The sequence below is a fragment of the Acartia tonsa genome, chromosome 4 (genome assembly GCF_053477335.1).
Source record: "Acartia tonsa isolate MP-2025a chromosome 4, ASM5347733v1, whole genome shotgun sequence".
Taxonomy (NCBI): domain Eukaryota; kingdom Metazoa; phylum Arthropoda; class Copepoda; order Calanoida; family Acartiidae; genus Acartia; species Acartia tonsa.
In genome coordinates, this window is record NC_137263.1 from 11,119,147 (window position 1) to 11,140,076 (window position 20,930).

At 31.7% G+C, this 20,930-nt stretch overlaps 2 protein-coding genes across 3 annotated transcripts in view; both read right to left on the reverse strand.

The window, feature by feature from the left end:
* LOC145316047 (uncharacterized) lies at positions 1 to 15,975 on the reverse strand. Its single transcript, XM_080156334.1, has 11 exons — positions 15,779 to 15,975; positions 15,288 to 15,334; positions 14,355 to 14,455; positions 10,925 to 11,056; positions 10,477 to 10,521; positions 10,045 to 10,230; positions 8,829 to 8,919; positions 8,245 to 8,404; positions 7,696 to 7,805; positions 6,620 to 6,720; positions 1 to 715 (listed from the first exon to the last, which is right to left on the reverse strand). The coding sequence occupies exons 1-11, from the start codon at positions 15,945 to 15,947 to the stop codon at positions 565 to 567; spliced, it is 1,293 nt and encodes a 430-aa protein (XP_080012460.1). The 5' UTR covers positions 15,948 to 15,975; the 3' UTR covers positions 1 to 564.
* Zwilch (zwilch kinetochore protein) overlaps positions 15,869 to 20,930 on the reverse strand; it is a 6,036-nt gene continuing 974 nt past the window's right edge. The window contains exons 3-13 of one of the 2 annotated variants that reach the window (XM_080156330.1): positions 20,770 to 20,889; positions 20,187 to 20,342; positions 19,686 to 19,879; positions 19,208 to 19,334; positions 18,793 to 18,857; positions 18,482 to 18,606; positions 17,962 to 18,294; positions 17,626 to 17,859; positions 17,294 to 17,374; positions 16,791 to 16,922; positions 15,869 to 16,529 (exon numbers count right to left, since the gene is read on the reverse strand). In XM_080156330.1, the coding sequence (XP_080012456.1) occupies positions 16,791 to 16,922; positions 17,294 to 17,374; positions 17,626 to 17,859; positions 17,962 to 18,294; positions 18,482 to 18,606; positions 18,793 to 18,857; positions 19,208 to 19,334; positions 19,686 to 19,879; positions 20,187 to 20,342; positions 20,770 to 20,889 (1,567 nt within the window). In that variant the 3' untranslated portion in view covers positions 15,869 to 16,529. Of the gene's footprint in view, positions 16,530 to 16,765; positions 16,923 to 17,293; positions 17,375 to 17,625; positions 17,860 to 17,961; positions 18,295 to 18,481; positions 18,607 to 18,792; positions 18,858 to 19,207; positions 19,335 to 19,685; positions 19,880 to 20,186; positions 20,343 to 20,769; positions 20,890 to 20,930 lie in introns of both variants that reach the window. The other variant, XM_080156329.1, reaches the window with a different exon arrangement.

A 20,930-nucleotide genomic window follows, 5' to 3' on the forward strand; every position in this document is an offset into this window, starting at 1 on the left:
TTACAAAAAAAAAATTTATTAAAAAATATAAAAAATAAATACATTTGATAACAGGGGCAGGAATATGGCACCTGAAATATAACTTTACTGTCTCAAGCTTGCATAAGTTATTCCCTAATTCAAAATAGAACAATGTCCTTATGTCCATCCGTCAGAATGGGGCTTAAGGTTTTTAACAACTCCTTGACTTGATTGCGCTCTGCTTACCAGGACATATCATGGCTTAAGAAATTTTTTAGACAAATGCCGCCCACTCCCCCTTAAACAAAAATTTTATTAGCCAATACTCGACCTTCTTTGGAATTTTTATTTTAACAATTTTTAAAAGTGGGAAGCACAAGCAACTCTATGATTCGATTAAAAGGAATATTTCCTGAAAAGCAAAACTCAATCAGTCCAGCGGTTGGCGAGATATTCAGCTACATAAGAACGGACAGTCATTGTTCTACTTTGTGCTATAGGTATAAATCTTACGGTTTTTTAATGAGGACAATTTAAAAAAAAAAAGAGGAAAAGGTTTTGTTTTTGGTGCCATGTAATCCATAATAATCCAACATATTTAACTCATCGCTTTTTGTACAAGCAAGGCTTTAATTCGATATGTGGTAAATTATTTCTCGAGTTTGGCTCCCGCTCCTTGATGAAGTCATAATAGACAAAAAATCTCTCCTTCGTGTTCTTCCACTTGAGTTTGAAGCCAAATCTTCCAAAGCTCCTGAAAAAAAAATATTAGCATTATGATAAAAATTACTCTATAACGGACTGGCGGCTGCGCCCCTAGATTCATCTAAGGACACCTGAAATGTGGGAAAAAGTTATCATTACACAGTAAGTGCAGTCATTTTTTTCTAGATTAATTTTGTCTCGGGACGGTAGTGGATATACTCTCCCCTAAACATTATAGTTCCAAGTAAAAATATATCTGACAAAAATAAATATAATTAAGTCCCCCAATAATTATCAATAGCTTTTTTGGATTTGGTCGTTTTTAAACAAAGCTTTCTAATCAAATTACATAATGTAAATCAGTGTTTTTTTATTAATTTTAAAAGTCATTTCTATTAAATTAATTCAAATTTGAAGATCTTAATTATCATAGAAAGAATATCTAATTATGGAGGTAGATGACATAACCTAATTTGTCACAATGATGCAAAAAAATATCTGTTGTTGTTAATATTTAGTGTCTAGACAGGTGTCCAGTTTCCATATCTGATAACACATAATTAACTCAAATATTATTTAATTAACTGTCATTTATCTTTATTAATTAACATATTCAAATGCTAAATAAAATCATTGGTTTAAAAAATATTTTTCTGGTTATTATTGTTTAATGTTTAACGAAAAATAAAAACAAAAATAGCTTTGTATTAAAATTTAAATCCATAAAGAATTGGTATCAAGTCTTAACCTGACAAGGGCATAAAGTCAGTAAACGGTCAACTTAGTCCTTAATCCCTTCAATATCAACCCCCCCCCCCTCTTCCCCTCTTTTTATCTTCCAAAATCCATCTGAGACTTTCCCCTTCCTCTCTCCTATCGATGACACCACCTGTTTTAACAGATAAGGATTAAAACCTTCATAAAATTAAAGAGACAGCAAAAAAAACCTTAAGGTAAGTCAAATGTATACCAGTGAAGTCAAAATAGTTAGAAGCAGTGTGTCGGAGCCGTTTAATTTTGATGCGGCTCTGGCTCCGACCTAAAATCAAGAAAAACTCGATATATTTTTTCCCCATAAAAAAATATTTTTTATTTTTGACTCTTGAGGGTTTTAAAAGTTCAATTTTGATAAAAATGGACTTAAAAAACTTAAAAAGGGCATTTGCACATGACAAAACAGAGTTACCAAATTATAATCCAGCAACAATGGCAGCTCCACGGCTCCCGGCTCCGAAGCACTGGTTAGAAGTATTATCTACCCCCGCCTTCCCCCCCCCCAAAAAAAAAAATATATATATATAAGTGAAAAGTAAACTGACCCGGTAACCCATTGAATTTTGTCGCCAAACTGAAAAGTTAGGTTAGTTTGGGTAATGAGTTGTTCTGCAGGGTTAAAAATCCACCAGGTAAGGATATAATGATTACAAAAAAAATCAGAATATAATGAATGAGAATCAATTCATTTGTTTTCAGGATTGTTATAATTGAAAAGATTTTAAGAATTGTCCTATTCTACCAGACACAGGTACCTACTGTCCCTTTCAAATCTATCCCCATTCAGCGCAAATAAAATAATATATCCTAATCCCTATTTAGACCAAAATAATCACATTTCTTTTCAAGAGAAATACCCCCTCCACGGAAACTTTGACAGGATTTAATATTTTAAGACTATTTTGAAAAACACTTCTTGAAATTAAATTATTTGAGATTGGGTTTGAAAGTCAAAGGAATATTTTTGGAAGATTTGTGTTTTAATATATAAAAGTAAGATTATCCTATATACTAAAATAGTTTGATGTATATTGTTTTATGTCTTTCTTTTGTCGTGTATCTAAAGTCTCAATATTTAAAGGGGAACTTCATAAAAGCCAACCATCCAAAAAGAAGAAAAAAATTAATTGATAGGTATGTATAAATTGAAATATTTAGTCCTACTTTCCCTCTATTTGTATTGTGTCAGAACTGAATATAAATGTATAAGAGTCGAAGCTAAATTGTAAGTATATTTGTTGAAAAACTGCTTGATACAGGATAATGTTTATGGACATACTTACATTTTTAGGACTTGATTATAGAGTTGCTTCGCTTCTAATATTGTACTTTGTTGTCCCAGGAATATCAGTATACCAAAAATCATATCAATCGGATAATTAGATCACATAAAAATTTGTTGTTAAAAAAGTAAAATGTATAAATTGGACGTACAGACATTCTGGTAATGATTATCGAGTTGCTATGCTTTCTAAACCGTACCTTACTACTACAGGAATCACCATGCAAAATTTGAAATCGATAGGACAATTCTTACATGCCTAAATTAACGAAAAAAGCTATCCACTCCGGACGGACTGACCCTAATTATAGAAAACCTTCGCTTTTAAAAACAATTATCTGAAAATCTATGAAATATACAGTTGACTTTGCTTCTAAATATAAAATACGGATCAATATTGAAGTGTTCATTAACTTCCGCGTATAATCATAAATAAATAATGTTCCATATTTGCAAGTAGCAAATACATATTTTAAATTAAAGATTATTTAATAATGTGATAGAAGTAAGAGGAAAAAAACATTTTATGCTGTTGTAATAGTATGCAGTTTTGATAATATGATAATGATAAATGTGCGCGGAAGTGAATGTCACTATTATAACCGGGTGCATGCTGTCCTACTAGAGGATATAATAATAATTTCTATTTTTGACCATTTAAACATCCCCCTCCTCCGCCCCGCCCCCCTCAACCCACCCATCGTTCCTTTGTCTCACTCTCATTCTAATCAAATTTGACCTGACATGCTAATGTTCCTTGAAAACATCAAATATTTATATTTAGCTCGTGGCGCAGCAACTTTATATAACATGTTGATACATCCGCATATATCTCAATCTAATCAAAGATTGTTCAGAAAATTAACTTTGAATCCCTTAAATTAGTTTCTTATCATGGTTTAAAAATAATAATAATAATAATAATTTATTAAAAATACCAATAAAGCAAAGTAGAAAGGGTTTTTTGGTTCAAACAAAAATCTACAAAAAAAATGTGCTTCAAATGAAATCTTCCAATTTATTTGTTTATTTTGTAAAAGTATTTTATTTTCTTAAATCAAAACGAGAATAATTTAATTCCAAAACATTTAAAATCTACCCAGTTCAGAATTTGTACTGTTTGAATAAAGAAAGGAATTTTTAGCTATTTAACAAACTCGTTGAATGGTAAGAACATCCTATGCAGGGGATTTGCATGGAGCCTGGGATATTCCTTCAAATAATTGGATTATTTATCCGACAACCACAAATAATTACTCACACAAAATGAATCAAACAATTTACAAAGTCAAGACCCGTAGCAAATCTTAAAACTATAAGAAGGAATTTTATTTTTATATTAAATTATACGTTTTGCAAATTTAAACTTCCCAAGGTTCCGTTAAAACTGAGTTTTTATTCATAAATAAAATTTTATTAAGCTAAAAATAACATAAATAAATATTGCAACAAGACAATTCATTTGCTACAAATTGTTAGTTTAATTTTTGACCAAAAGTCTTAATAAAACCTTTGCTTAATATTCTTATTCTTATATTAAAGTAATAGGATGTCTATCTCTATGTAGCTTAACCACTATGGATCTCCTTTAAAGCGAAGCTTCTTAAAAGACCTTGATAGGTTTTTATAACTATTTTAGAGAAGGATACCTCCCCCCCCCCCAGGTATAAGGTATAACCAACAAGCGAAATAATAAAATATAAAATAATATTTGGGGGGCAAATGGAGAGGTCGTCAATTTTACGATGTGTTGCCCCCCAACGACAGCTGAAAAACACGTATAAGTTTAGTGATTTTGTTCCGAATTAATTTCATTGTTGGAATAAGCTGCCTCCCCCCTCCCAAAAGAAATAACCCAAGTAAAAAGTAACATACCCCCTTTCCTTCAAGTTCATTTAAAGGCCTCTGTTAGCGTAGTTTAGCAGCTTCATCTAAAGAAATATTCTCGCGAAGAGTTATTCAACGAGTTAAGGTCTTTCCGAAAAAAATCTCAACATAAATTTAAAAATCTAATGAAAATAATCAATTTTGAAACAAGATTATTAGCAGAAAGTATGACTTTTACCTATATTATCCTTATGCTATTGTTATTTTTGTCTGAATATCCTATTTTCTATAAGTTTTGAAAACTAAATATTACATCCTGTGATCCATCAATACTCAATAATTGCGCCCTTAATTCAATTGTTTAAAATTAAACAATATTCCACTAAGTTGGACAAACAAAAATTATATCCTCGTTTTAATCAAATAAGAAGGGTTATTTTACAAGGATCGAAAGGGATAAGGCAATGGGGGTAAATTGATAAAAAATGATGATAAACAAAATTACCCCTTCTATATATTTAAATCTATGGTTGAAAAGTTTTTACACAATCAGTCAAAATTCAATAAAAGTACCCATTGTTTTCGAGCTATTGAATAAGATAACGTGGTTATATAACTTTGGGTACCAGTGTAATTTTCAATTCAATGTAGGATTTTGTTATCCATTTGTATCAAATTTTCTGCCATTAGTATTATATTCATACTCTTGAAATTCTTTTAAAATAAACTCCATGAAACTCCATGAAAATCCGTAAAAGTGTGAGTTTTAAGGCTTAATATGTGTATTTCTTATTGAAAAGAACTATAGACAAAATTTTTTTTTTTAAATTAACATAATTTTTTTTAGTTCTACTACTGTTTTAATTTTTAAACTTAAAACTCCTAACCTTTACGGATTTTTAGCGCAACCTACTCCTCCCTTTCAAAGTTTTTTTTTATTGAAAAAAACAATAAGTATTATAACTGACGAAATTAGGACCTCCATGAACCGGCACGTTACCCAAGAACAATTGAATTTAGAAACCACTATAATTATAATTATAGGCAAATATTTCAATATTTCGTCAACGAGGCAGTAATTTAGGTAATATTGACGGTGGTACTTTGGACACGGACATAAATGCTCAAAAATAAAATATTTAGACTAAGATTATGGTTATCGAAGAAAAGTCAAACCAAATTTACACTAGAGGCTTCACCTGTAGTCTGTAGGGGGTTTTTATCGAGAGAAAAGGACTCCCATCCACAAAACCTTTCTTTAAAACTTAATTTCTCTTAGGGGTATATACACTGGCACAAAACATTTCTATATTCAGTTTATTGAAAATTATTGCAATTCTGATTTAGCGGTAAACACTCAGACACATCCACACAAACAGACACTCAGTGTGGCAACTTATCAGATATTTTGTAGACTATTTCTTATTTTTAAAGAATATTTATACCTTTATTTCATTACAGGGTTATATATATTTTCAAAATATAAAATAAATATCAAAATAAAATACTTTATAAGACCATTAAATTTTAAAAATAAAATAAGAACTTTATGGCTAATAATTTTGTTGAAAATACAAATATATTGAGCCACGAAGCTTCCTGCTTCACCCATATAATTATGAGATGAAATAATAAGAGTAACTTATCATTATACGATAAATAGATAATTCAATAATAAAATAATCAGTCATTTTTAATTTCAAATAGAAAAGTTCTCACGTTGGCTTAAACTCTGAATTTAACTCTTATTAGGTATTAGCAGATGTTGTGTTGTATATTAGATAGATTTGATGTTAGGATAAGATAACAGTTTAATAATAACATGTAAACAAAATAGGTTTTTAAAAATAATGAATATTAAATAATTTGGAAGTAACATGAATTATGGCAAAGAAAAGATTTTAGAGTTTACCCACCTCAAAATTTAAAATCCATCATTTTTACGCCTTTGAAATTTTCTTAAAAATACATTGGTTTACCCTTCTCAAACCGTTGAAACCCCTCTTTTAACCCTCCCCCCCCCTCTCTAAAAAAAAAGCTTGGACTTCCTTGCCCACAGGGAATGCTTACTTGATAAAATCCAAGTCATTTTTGGGAATTCTGCTCTCCAGCTCTGCAATCTTAATTATTCCCTCTTCTTTTAATATTCTCGAGGCCTCCAACAAAAAGTCCTAAAAGTATTAATAAAGATATAATGATGTTTTTTAAAAACATGCATCTAATTGTAGTATAGCCAGTAAAGGAAACAAAAAGATCCTGCTTTGCTGATGCTAAGAGACCGATAGGAGAAATAAAACAGGGATTAGTCCTATTATCATATTTTCTCTTTGTAGAAATTGTCTATAACACGATGTTTTCTTTTCATAATAGCTAAGGCTTGGTTTTGATCTACTAGGGGAAACGAATCCGATTCGGAGCCGTAGTGGAAATATAACTAAAAATGCTCGAGTTCAAAACTTTAACATCACTGAACAAAAGATTTTCAATAAACAGTATGTAAGATAATACTTAAACCTCTGACATTAAACTTTACAGGAAAGTATTGACGACAGGATGAGATAACCTAAGCTTTATAGAAAACGATTTGGATAATAATCATTGGCAAGTTTTGAAAAATTTGCCAAGTGGATGACCCCACAAGTAATAATATTAGAACCATCTGACGCGGGCAATAATGCAATTATCCTAATAAGCAGTGGGCGTAGCTCAGCGGAAATTTAAAAATAGAACTGCAATTGTGTTTTAAAGGTTCCGTGATTTTTTCCCCTTAAAAATTTATTTATATTAGAGAAAAATATGAGTTATACAGTATACACGGTTGTTTTCCTCTTTCAGCAAATGGACTAAAAAACATACTTTTAAATTTTAAACTTAGAGGCCTACAGGGAATAGAGCACCGAGGGACTAATGCCTCCCTAAACGTGCTAAAAAAAACATTTTCTTCTTAAACATGTGTAGTTTATTTGTTGTGTGTTACCAAAACATGTTCCCCTAATGCATTGGCAGAAAAAGGAGAAACTTACCCTCGCCGCCACTCAACAAGAAATTTAAGTCATCCTTAAATGTTAGACCTGACGTGATGGACATTAGCTGTGACCTAACTAGAGTATTCTTTCATTAATCTATCCCTACAACGTAGTAATTACCTTGATATTAGTTCCCATCAATGCTAGACAGAAAACTACAAGATCCACAGACTCATTAGGCAGAGGTACATTACTCATATCACACTGAACAACACCAGGTGCTGTCGAGGCTTCATAAAAAAAAACAAGGTTGACAACATCCATGAAATATTGAACAAATCAGAAAATATGACAGATAAACATTAACAAATATTAATAATAATATGGACATGGGAAATTATGCATCTATAATAAAAATGTCCAAGAGAATCCTGCATGTTTATTGTCTAACATGGAATTACAAAATTCTTAATCACAATAATAGAGTCTTTAGCATTGTGCCTAATTGTCCTAGAAATCTTAAACTAAGAGTTAATTCTGTTTTATATTTTTTTGGTAAAAAAATAAAATTCTAGTATTCTAAATCGATGTACAGGATTTCTGGCATTAATAAAAATGCTGTTATGCTTTAAAAATGTATCCTTTTCTATCAGAAAATGAAGATCTCTTATTTTTATCCTAGAGTAAAAACAATAAATATAGGAAATAATATGGATTTAAAAACATTACCTATGTCAAAGCTGTGGACAGTACGCTTGACAGATCTTGCCAGCCTGGCGTCACCACACCCCATGTCAGCCACCACAGTTGTTTTAGGGGTCTTTTTAACATAGGCTATAATAACATCCAGTGGGTCCTTCGTCCAGGCGCCTGCTGCCTTCTTGTAACCCTGATAATATTAAGGTTGCTGCAAAGTAGTTTTTAAAGGAGTGTATAGTGTATACCAGAAATGACAATAAAAAAACCGAATCAGAATACGGATTAATCCGCCATTTGTTGACCAATTAATCCGAATCCGTGAAACTGCAAACTTTTTGATTTCAGATAAATCTGCAGTAGAAAATCTTTCAATTTATCATTTAACTTACGAAATATTGAAGAACCTACGCAGCGAAGTTAATTATTTAAAACGCAAACTTAAAATGATAAAAAAGAACTCCAAATAGCAATATATGTATAGCTACAAAGACTCTCACTCACTTAACTGGCACAAAAAAAGCTTAATTTACGAGGAAATAAATTTTGACCAACACAACGTTAATAACTAAGTATATGGGAAAGAAAATAAAAATAATTCTGTAACTTTGTTTTACCTCCATGTAGGCTTCAAACAATGAAGAATCCTCTTGAAACATCTTAAAACTCTGTGCACTTGTTTGGGTGTACATCAGTTCATTTAAATATCTAAAGATTATTCAACATCAGTTTAAATATTAAACTTCCACCATTTTCTAACTGAAGGGAATCTACACAGACAATAAAAGAATTCTATCTTTTATTGAAGCTGAGAAAATATGAATGCTGTAGACTGACTATGTCAAACAGACTACGGACAGACCGAAACTAGTTATACAGTGTGTTTTTTTTTATGAGCACTTTTTTGAAAGCAATTTTACCCCACTTATAGTAATCAGAATTTAATGATTAATGGCTTATTTTCTTCGTTTTTTAGGGGAAATTATGAAACAACAAAAAAAATTACAGTTTTTGTTGAAAAAGTACAGTAAAGTTGAAAATTAAAAACTTAGGTGTCAACATCTAAAAATGGTTTTAGCGCATTTTTCTTATGCTCAAATAATTAACCTTTTGCAAGAATGGCTGCTAAACACTTCAAAGTTGAGATATAGAGCTAAAAATGTATACAGATACTATTAGGGACATGTACTAGAACATATCAAAGTTTGAAGGTCATATCTCAACCAGGGAGGGAGTACTGGCCCCCCAAAGTCGACTACAGAAAATCCATTTTTTAAAGAAAAATGCGCTAAAACCAGTTTTATATGTTGACACCTAAGTTTTTAATTTTCAACTTTACTGTACTTTTTCAACAAAAACTGTAATTTTTTTTGTTGTTTCATAATTTCCCTTAAAAAACGAAGAAAATAAGCCATTAATCATTAAGTTCTGATAACTATAAGTGGGGTAAAATTGCTTTCAAAAAAGTGCTCATAAAAAAAAAAACACACTGTAGTATAGATGATAAAATACATAATTAAAGTTGGTAATCATAATATGGCCTAACATTATTCAAAGATCTATGTGAAGCTTCCCTACAAAGGAGAAACTCTCTTTTAGTATAGAGAGATTATTACAACCTCCAGCCCACATATATTAAGGAGAGGGATGATAATTTCTTGGAAACTATGTAAAAATTATCCAAGCGATTAAATAACAAATGGAGCTAGTAACACTAAAATTTATGATACCGTTCTCTCAACCAAATCGAACTAACCTTCTGCAAAAAATTTGGAAAAACAGACAAATATACCTTAACTAAATTTTACAGGTTACATATTATATGTATATTACCTAAATCTTGCTGTAGAAAGCCTCTCCTTGGCTACATCAAAAATGGTCTTTTTCCTCGCCTCTTTTCTCTTCCTCTTCTCTTTTATGGTCAATTTTATAGGAACTGGAGGCTCAAGAGGCTCAATTTCAATTGGTTTATTTACTGGAGTTGATGCCAACAGTTCTTTTAGTTTATCCTTTTTCAGCCTAAAAAATAACAATGTTCCTTAAGAGTTTTATTTTTTTTATGTTTAAAAGGATTAATGAAAAGTTTACTGAGTATGGTTTTTTTCCAGGATGAAGAGGGGGGTTCGTCACCAACCTCCTATCCCTTCAATCAATGATATGACCACGAGAGGAAACAACTCGGGGGATATCTCCCACACCCTGTTTGGACAAAACCCTTGATGATAGTAGGAGCGTATGATTTTCTATGTAAAGTAAAGTATGAACCTGTGGTGAACGCTGTCAGTTGTTGAAATATCTTCTTCTTTCTTTCTAAATGAAAAAAAAATATCAAGAGCATATTTTACGAAAGTCTTAGTAAGTTCTGAATGTATGTTGGCTAATGGGGGTTTCATTTAACTGGTACCTAGTGAGTTTTCTACAAATATTTTTTTTTAATCAAGAGGAAGTCGACCCTAAACTTTTAATTTTTGTTTCAGAAAAAAAATATATATTTTGTGGGTGGGGGGGGTGGGGGGGTTCCATGAATGGTTTCTCTTGAGATGGTGGAGTTAACCTTCCCCAAAATAGTTATGAATTTGCCTAGACCTATAAGAAGCTTCATTGTAAAGTAGAACCATGCCGGTCCAGCGAATCTTCAGATAAAGACACACATACATTCTGTTACCTTTATACTAATATAATACATGAATTGAAATGCATATAAATATTATACCCATTAGGAGTATCCTGCATTGAATCATTGAAGGCCGGGTTAAGAGCTCCTGTATGAGGTGGCGGGCTCGAGACATCCTCCAGTTTACGCTTCTTGTCAACATTCTTATTCTTCTTTTCAGATTTTAAGTGGCTAAAATAAAAAAAAATTAAATTAAATGTATGCAAACGCTTGTAGCGTAAAACGTAGCATATCATTCAATACGCTTGATACGCTATTAGTATATTCTTGGTCCGAAAGGCGTCCTTACTAAAGACATTAAAATTAATATATATGTGTGATAAAAACAAAACATAAACGCTAACAGATCGGGATAAATAAATGTAAAGAATATTGTTATGTTATATAACATTAGCTTCTAGGAGCTCTGTATTCGAAGATGTAGGGAAGGGCAGAAAAAAAGCCTAAACCCATCACAAGACATAAATATAAAAGTAAAATTAGCCCAAACCTTCCTAGGACCTCATCAAAGCGTCCTTAACCTGTAGTAGAACTCAATCTGTTTAATAGTAATCGAAATTGCTAAAAAAAAACTTACTACTTTATATAATAGGATATAATATTGGTTATAATAAAGTTGGAAACAGGGGGAGGGGTTGTCATCCCTGCAGCTTAGGCAGTAACTAATGATTTTATACCTAGTAATATGATCAATCCAATAGAGTAAAACACTAGAGTGAGAAAGGGTTAAATAACTGTATCTCCCCATCGCAACCGTCTTGTGCAACCTCTTATTTGGTCATTGAAAATCAATCAATGGTATCGCTTATATTACACAGCTAAGTAGCAGAAAATAATTTAGAAGCAGACGAAAGAGGTCTTTGAAAAATGAAGGAAGGTAGTTGTCTGTATATACATCTATACTACAGATCTGTTATCAATCCAATAAAAACTAAAACAAATTCACAAAAACTAATAAGTAAGGGGGGGGGGTAAGTTTTGCCACTTTCGCGTAATCAGTGTTGTGTGGGCTAGGTATTGATCTGAGATTATAGGTTATTTAGGATAAAAGTTTACTTTTGGGTAGTAGTTCACGGAAATTTAATCATTTTTTGAATAGGTCTCCAGGTTCAGGTGCTGCAGGCTGGAAGGTCGTTTCTGGACAGGTAAAAAAATTTAAAAAATTTTGTTTGAAGAGTTAGAGAGCAACTTATAAGACAAAATGTGCTTCTTTTTGAATGTTATTAACATATCTGCAGAAAAAATTAAAATCGGCCTCCAGGTTCAGGTGCTGCAGGTCTCCAGGTTCACTCTGGACAGATAAAAATTAAAAACTTTTATTTGAAGAGTTAGAGGTACACGTATAAAATCAAATATGCGTGTTTTTGGATGTTATTACCATATTTGAAGAAAAAAATGACAATCGGCCTCCAGGTTCAGGTGCTGCAGGCCTCCAGGTTCACTCTGGACAGGTAAAAAATAAAATTTCTTAATTGAAGAGTTAGAGGTACACTTATAAAACAAAATATGCATCTTTTTGGATGTTATCATCATATTTGCAGAAAAATTAACAATCGGCCTCCAGGTTCAGGTGCTGCTGGCCTCCAGGTACACTCTAGAGGTAAAAATTAAAATTTTTTATTTGAAGAGTTACAGGTACACTTATTAAACCAAATATGCATATTTTTGGATGTTGTCATCATATTAGCAGAAAAAATTAAAATCGGCTTCCAGGTTCAGGTGCTGCAGGCCTCCAGGTACACTCTGGACGGGTAAAAATTAAAATTTCTTATTTGAAGAGTTACAGGTACACTTATTAAACCAAATATGCATCTTTTTGGTTGTGTCATGCATCCTTGCCTTTTTCTTTGATACATGGATTGACTATCCAATTTATATTCTTTATATTTTACTAACCTGGATGGAGAATCTGTAGCTCTGGATGACATCTGGATAAAATTAACCTCTCTCAATAGTAATTTTAATATTATTTCACCAGCATCTATACTTTAAATCTGAATCCTATAGAAATTGCATTCCCCATTCTGAGTATCTGTAATATTATATCTGAGACAGAATTATATTTTGCATATGTGTTGAAAACCATACATAAACAAAAAGTAATAAATACTTCAGATCTATCTAGCTGGCCCCTTGAGGCCACCTTGACCCTGTCTGGAGCATAACTCAAACCTTTCATCTAAATAAAAAAAATATAAAATTAATTTTTTAAACCTGTCCAGCAGTCTAAAGCACATCTAGGGACATTAGATAATATGTATTTTATTTGATAATGATATTTAACCATTTCCTATTTTATAACCTTTTCTCTAAATTCAAAAATTAAGTATTAGGATTATTAGCTATCCTGCAGGCTCCTGGAGGCCACCAGAGCCTGCCTGGAACACAAATAGAAGGTTTACTTGATAAATTTTGCTCTTTTATTATATTTTAACAATTTTCTATTTAGAAACCTTTCCTCTAATATAAAAAAATACCTAAATAAGAAATTTTAAGTTTTACCTGTCCAGAGTGTACCTGGAGGCCTGCAGCACCTGAACCTGGAGGCGAATTTTAAATTTTTCTGTAAATATGGTGATAACATCCAAAAAGATGCATACTTTGTTTTATAAGTGTACCTGTAACTCTTAAATAAAAAATTTTAATTTTTAACTGTCCAGAGTGTACCTGGAGGCCTGCAGCACCTGAACCTGGAAGCCAATTTAAAATTTTTCTGCAAATATGATAACATCCAAAAAGATGCATATTTTGTTTTATAAGTGTACCTGTAACTCTTTAAATAAAAAAATTTAATTTTTACCTGTCCAGAGTAACCTGGAGGCCTGCAGCACCTGAACCTGGAAGCCAATTTTAAATTTTTCTGCAAATTTGATAATAACATCCAAAAAGATGCATATTTTGTTTTATAAGTGTACCTGTAACTCTTCAAATAAAAAATTTTAATTTTTACCTGTCCAGAGTGTACCTGGAGGCCTGCAGCACCTGAACCTGGAGGCCGATTTTAAATTTTTCTGCAAATATGATGATAACATCCAAAAAGATGCATATTTTGTTTTATAAGTGTACCTATAACTCTTCAAATAAGAAATTTTAATTTTTACCTGTCCAGAGTATACCTGGAGGCCTCCAGCACCCGAACTTGGAGGCCGATTTTAATTTTTTCTGATATGTTAATAACATTCAAAAAGAAGCACATTTTGTTTTATAAGTTGCTCTCTAACTCTTCAAACTAAATTTTTAATTTTTTTTTAACTGTCCAGAAACGACCTTCCAGCCTGCAGCACCTGAACCTGGAGACCTATTCAAAAAATGATTAAATTTCCGTGAACTACTACCCAAAAGTAAACTTTTATCCTAAATAACCTATAATCTCAGATCAATACCTAGCCCACACAACACTGATTACGCGAAAGTGGCAAAACTTACCCCCCCCTTTCTTTAAGTGTTGCTTAAAAACTAAATATTTCACCTTGTAAACTCCTCCTGAGATGAAAACTTGATTCCTTGTTTGAGAAGATGTCCTGGCTCCTTTCTTGGTTCTTTCTTCCACTTTTTGTTATTTTTATCCCACTGAACAAATATATTGTTTTCTTTAGAGCATTTATGTAATGTGGCGATTAATTTCTATCATTTTTTTTTCATTGAGGAGAAAATATTCATCTAATTCAAGTAAATAAAAATTGCCTGCAAAGCGTAGAGCATTACAACCATTAAATGAACGTAAAAACGTATACACCTTGGTTTTTGAGGATCTGTAATTTTTAGTAGCGAAGCTACTCTATAATTAACTTTGTCTGTCCGTCAGTCCGTAACGCTATGGGGGAAACGTGGTTTTCTCGGCTCCTATTCAAGATAGACAGCTGAAATTTTTAGTGAAGATTCCTATGATATATCAATGCCCATCTAATCTATACATTGTTTTGTCCATCTGTCTTTTATTTGGGGTGCTACATCGATTCCTAGATTTTCAAGTTTTCACGATTTTCTCAACTACTTTTCAAGATAGAAGGCTGACATTTTCAGGGATTAAAAATTTTTACATTGTACATATTTTTACCAAGTTTCATTAAGATTTGTCTACCTATTAATTGGGGTGCTAGATCGATTCGTAGATTTTTAGGTTTTCGTGATTTTCTCTATTCCTATTCATATTTGACGACTGAAATTATCAGGGATTGCATATGCTCATATTCTACATATTTCCTTCACGTTTCTTTAAGATTTAACTATTAATTGCGGAGCTAGATCGATTCCTAGATTTTTATGTTTTCGTGATTTTATAGGTTTCGTGTTTATTGTAAAACCCTACTCTATAGAGAGTAAATTTATTCCCGATTCTCATTCATAATTTTTGAGCTTTGCTACTTATGGATGTTGTCATCCTTGTTTGAACAATCATTACCTTATTTTGCATATTCTCTGGAGCTTTGTACGGGATTTTCAGAATGTCTAAAAAAGATTTTCTTAATCATTTTTTTTTATATTAACAGTAAGGTCAATATCCAATATTGATATAGAATAATAATGTACAATCATTTTATATCCGCGGAAAGCTGTTTATAATATGATGCGAGAAATAAATGTTATAATTTCAAAGTTATATGATAATCCAGTCACGGTTTTTTGTGGTTACAAAAATAATTTAAAAAGAAAATTTGGAAGTTTTCCCTAACAGTGCTTTTCGTTTGTTTATATATAATTTTAGGTCAGTTAGGTTTAGGTTATATAGGGTCCCAGGTATCAGGGAACAGGCAGAGAAAAAAACTACACCCCCCCGACCCCCCCTACCCTCCATATATTTAATTTATTTAAACATAAGTTAAGGGGGTATGGAAGTTCATTTATCGACAAGCACTTGGATGGAAAGCACCAAAACTTGTATTCTTAGCTTACCATTAAGTATTTTTTCTTTCACTGCTGGCGGTGGGGTCCAGATTTTTCCCAGTGCTTGGATTTTAAACCTTTGGGGGTTAACTTTCTTCCTTTTGGATATTCCCCCCGACGGGGCACCATTTTTTCCAGCCTTAAATGGTGGCTGTTTATTTTGTTGCCTTTTCCACATTGTTTGATCTTTAAATTAAGAATTATTTAATCATTTTTATAATAATAGGATTAATAAGCAATAAAAATAGATTAAATTGCATAAAATTACATATTATAAGAAATGCTTAGGTAATAGGTACCTACCTAAATAAGTTGAAAAATAAAAGTTTATATGTTAATAATTTTCAGGTCATACAATAAGCGTAAATATTCTGCACAGGTATTTTTCAGTTTAATTTTATCACAGAGTAACATTTTTATTTTTATTTTTTTGTATTTAATTTTTTTTATAATAAGTTATTTTTAAAATGCGATATTTTAAAATCTATATATAAATAAAAACTAACATTGTAACTACACTAACTTAGGATATAAGATGTTATAATTCACAAAGAAGAGTTAAAAGAATTTAAATTACTTAAATGAACGATTTTTCCTATTTTTATCAATGAAAAATACTTTTATGTTTGCAATAATACCTAGTTGTTTACTAGGCTTTACAAAGTTTACTTCTGATTTATTTTAAAGTTAATTGTTAGTAGTTCGATCATAATATTAATATTTCATAATTTTGTACATGTCAAATCTTATTACCTATTTACTGAAGGTAGAAGTAAATATTCTAAAGATCTCAGAAATTCTAGAAGATAGAAATACATATAGAACTTTCTGGAAGAAGGTAGGTATTACGAAAACCAATTGTAATATATTTTTGTATATTAATTTTTAACTGTAAAAAGACAAAAAAAATTATCCATTTATTACTTACCACTTAATATGTTGCTGAGACTTTTTGACAAAAAAATGAGAAGAAAAAATATTAATTAAGATCTCTACAACAATCACATCTATCTTACAATACTTATTCCTGTTTGATACTGGTATGATAAATAATATAATACTGTATATCACAATCATCTGATTCTAACAGATCTACATCAGATATCTGTTTAGTTTCTGCAGGATAGGGATAGATTTCTTCAGGACGCTCAACCTTAATCATAATTTGTACAATAAGAAGTAGCAGGGCCACTCTACAATCTTGCATCTTGGTCTTATATAATTTTCTGCTTATGATAAATATATGAATACTTCGTGTTATTAATAATATATACTTTTAATAGTCTCATTTCCTTTCTAATATCTTGAAAACGGCTGGACCGATTGTTCTATAATTTTCTGGATTCGTTTGCATTGATAAAGGATATGTCTCAAGCTATTTTTAATTGGCGGGGAATGTCTATCCCCTCACAGCCATACAAGAGATATGACCACCAGAAAAATATACCTATTCCAGCAAAATTAAGCCACTAGTTTAAAAAATTGGATATCTTTAAAAATAACTAAAAATATTATAATTTTTACTTGTAAAATAGCTGTGTTGGTAACCAAGTCATTCTTATAGGTCATACTCCATAAAGAAGCTTTTCCAGTCTCCAGTTGTGTCTAAAAAAATTTTTAAAAATTGTATTTCAAGATTTATGTTAGAGGTCCTTTTTAGCCTAGCTAGAATTTACAGCCTCATAGTAGGTTTATAAAGTAATAAATACATATACAATATAGGTACATATATTTAGCCATGCAATGTAAGGATAGATCTTATATAAAAAGGTTGGTTTTGGTAAAGCTTTTCAATTGTGGACATAAATAAAAGTTGATGAAAAGTTATAAGAAATGTATAAAAAAAACTGTGTAACCTTAACATCTGCAGCTTGTAGGGAAAACTCCATGACGACCCTGTTCTCCAGCACAAAATCCTCCTGCTTCAGCCTGGCCAAGGCCGTGTGCACCAAGGTCTTGAGTGAGGCGGAGGGAAGACAGATGTAGGTCTGACAGGCGAAGGCCACCTCGACAACAAGGTGGAGACGCTTGATCATGTCCAGGGAGTGGGACAGAGATGAGTTGGAGGATAAATATGGGTCCAGTGATTCCTAAAGTAAGATCTATTTAACAATAGGTGCAAAATACTATAGCAACTGATTATTCTTAATAATTAAATGAAAGAAAAAAGAATTTTATTTTTAAAGATCTACCTTACTGGCATGGTCACTTGAGAGTAGATAGTGACTTGAATCTCGCCTCAACTTTTCAATTCCCATTTCCAAGAGCAAAGTGAGCGGCCTAGCTCCAGACAGGTCCGGCATGGCACCTGAGGCCAGGCACTGGCGCAGGAGGCCAGCCATACTGCTGTGGTTGCCGGAATACACGAAAGGCCGAATATCCTCGGCAATGATGGTCTGGAAGAGAAAGTGGAGGGCGTCGGTGAGCTCGGCGTAGGATTCACACTGAGAGAGGATCTTCCACAGCATGTCTGTAATGTCCAGATCCTGACGAGCGTTCACGTTCAGCAGGTTGTCTGACGGTCCCTAGCAACGGTGAAAATAAATAAAATAGGAACTAAAACTATCTTTGTCATTTGTACTTTATATTTTACTTCACGAATGTTATGTGATTAAATGTAGGTATCTTTCTAAATACACTAGTTTGAGATTTATTTAGATAAATTTAGAATAAAACAATAAAAATCCAAAATGTAAAAAAGTAAAAAAAAACCTGAAGTCTATCAAATTCTTGAGGTTGATTTTTCCTGGATATTTCAAGTATTTCTAGAATTTTTTGTTCCATGGTCCATTCTGTTTGATCCTGGTCCTGTCTCCCCAACCAAACCAGCTCTGCACCTGTTGTCAACAAATAGACACAATTATAGTTTCCCATGCATATTATGTTAACTATCAATATTTATATTAAAGTAATGACATATAAAAAACATACAATTATTAATGCATAAAAATCCAAATAACTAACTTGGCGTAGTGACAGACCATTTTTTTAATTTAATAGTGAATTGTTGGTAACTTGTATACCTTGTAACCCAGAAATAAGTCCTTCTAACTGTTCAATTTCTGTGGCTTGGTTATCACACATAAACCTGAAATAAAATAAATTACAGCTAAATTACAGAAAAATTGGCTCATCAATGTAAAATATAAAAGTGACATAAGGATTAAAAATAAACTTATTACATAAGATCACGAATATTTTACAATAAAACATACAAAATAAGGCTTAGTTTATTTATAGACTTCTTAGTTAGTGTTACTATTAATCTTTTTAAAAAGTGTAGGTATGTATATTATGAACCAACTGATGATTTGTTTTTAAACAAAGACACTCTGTGTATTGGATTTATCATATAAATCAAAATATTACAAGAAATTGTGTTGATCACCCTATGGTACCAAAAAGATAACCACAATAATATTTTTAAAATTATCAAACCTGGAATCCCCTTTGACAAGACAAATATTAAGTTTAGTTTGTGCATCAGGTGGAGGTGACTCTAGAAAGAGGTTGGACTTGTCCCATCTACATTGTAACTTCATGTGACTTTCATTTTCTTCCATTCCTAGGAATACATAAACTGTAATAGTAGATAAAAGATTGTTTTTAAATTTGTATAGGTATTATTTACCTAATATTAAAATATTTTCCTAACAATAACAAGAAAAAACTCTTAATAAGTAACATTTAGAATATACTTTTGGAAGGTTATGAATATGTATGAGGATAGAAGTTAAAATATTTTTTTTCGGGAGGCGGGTAACTTCTTTTTGGCTTAATCTACCTTCTCTAAAAATAGATCTACCCAGAATCAATTAAGACATGTCTACTGTCTAGCTTAAGCAGTCCAACCATATGCTAGAGAAACACAGACCGACACATATGTATATCTCTTTTGAATAAGGATTCAGTATACCTGTAAGATAAAACTCGGCAGTTGATGTGATAATTGTCCTGCCAGCGGCGCCACCCTTCCTGTTGCCGCCCGAGGCACACATGTACATCTGTCTGAACTCCTCCAGGTATGAACTGGAGCTTGTCAACGATTTGTATGAGACAGGTCCCTTCCAACTGGTCTTACTAACTTCTACTAACTCACCACTTTCTGTTCTACGAGGTTTCAAAATACTTGTTTAAAAATCATAATCTGTTTTTTTTTACTTCAAACTAAGAAATTTATTTCACTTTTTTTATGGACTAGAGAACACAACAATACTACCTATACCTATACCTATACAGAAATCAAATCAGGGACTACCCAGGAAAAATATAATTAAGCGAGCGTTTATACTTTATTAATCTCAATTTAAAAAAGAAAACATATAAATATTTAATGTCTAAAGAGTAAGCCTAATTATAAAAAATCATCTAGTTTATCTTTTTTGTTATAGGATTTTTTTATCAAAACAAGACTTCCCTATTGCCAAGATAAAGAAGATTATTAAAGGTTGGTGTTGTGTTTAAAGATTCATCATATGAACATAATACAAGATTCATACAATCTTCACCCTTGGCTTCCTCACTTGTGTTTAGCTTGGATAGTAGCAAGCGTGCATCTCCGCTTTTTAATCCTCTAAAACCATATGATTACATTATTAAAGAGGATAGTTTGATAAAAAAAAAATTATAGTTGGGGATTGGGGAGGGAGAAATATTTCCCTGAGCAAATCGAGAACATTGATCTCCCTCACCACATAAAATGACTATGTATAAAAGCTTTTTTAAAGACTGTTTGATTAAGTCGTTTTTGAGATCTTTCTAAACATACAAAAAATCCATCCAGCTACTCAAGTTTGATCGCAGGCCCTTTGTCTAAAAGTAATAACTAATATAGGTTTTGGGCCATAGCATTACCCATACTCTAACTATTAATATCGCGCCCCAGTAGAAAAATTTATATTTTTTCTTTAGTTATGACACAGTGTTGAACCAAGATTCGAACCCATCACCTTCCCGCGATATTTTTAAGAAATCATTAGCTTTATTTCTAAAATAAAAACCTGTGAGTCGGTTTCTTTTGTTTTGGTCGGATGTTCAGTAAATCATCAACAGAATTGTCAAATACTTCATTTGGGTCAAATCCAGCTTTTAATGGACTTCCAGTTAAATCCAAATCAACACTGAATAAAAAGTTTTATTTAATAAGTTAGGGATTGCAGTT

Coding starts and splice junctions, on each gene's coding strand:
- LOC145316047 (XM_080156334.1), bottom strand. CDS start 15,947: ATGTGGAAAAGGCAACAAAATAAACAGCCACCATTTAAGGCTGGAAAA. Junction 14,456..15,287: donor CAGAGAATATGCAAAATAAG/GTAATGATTGTT, acceptor ATATTTGTTCAG/TGGGATAAAAATAACAAAAA. Junction 8,405..8,828: donor TGTTTGAAGCCTACATGGAG/GTAAAACAAAGT, acceptor TAATATTATCAG/GGTTACAAGAAGGCAGCAGG.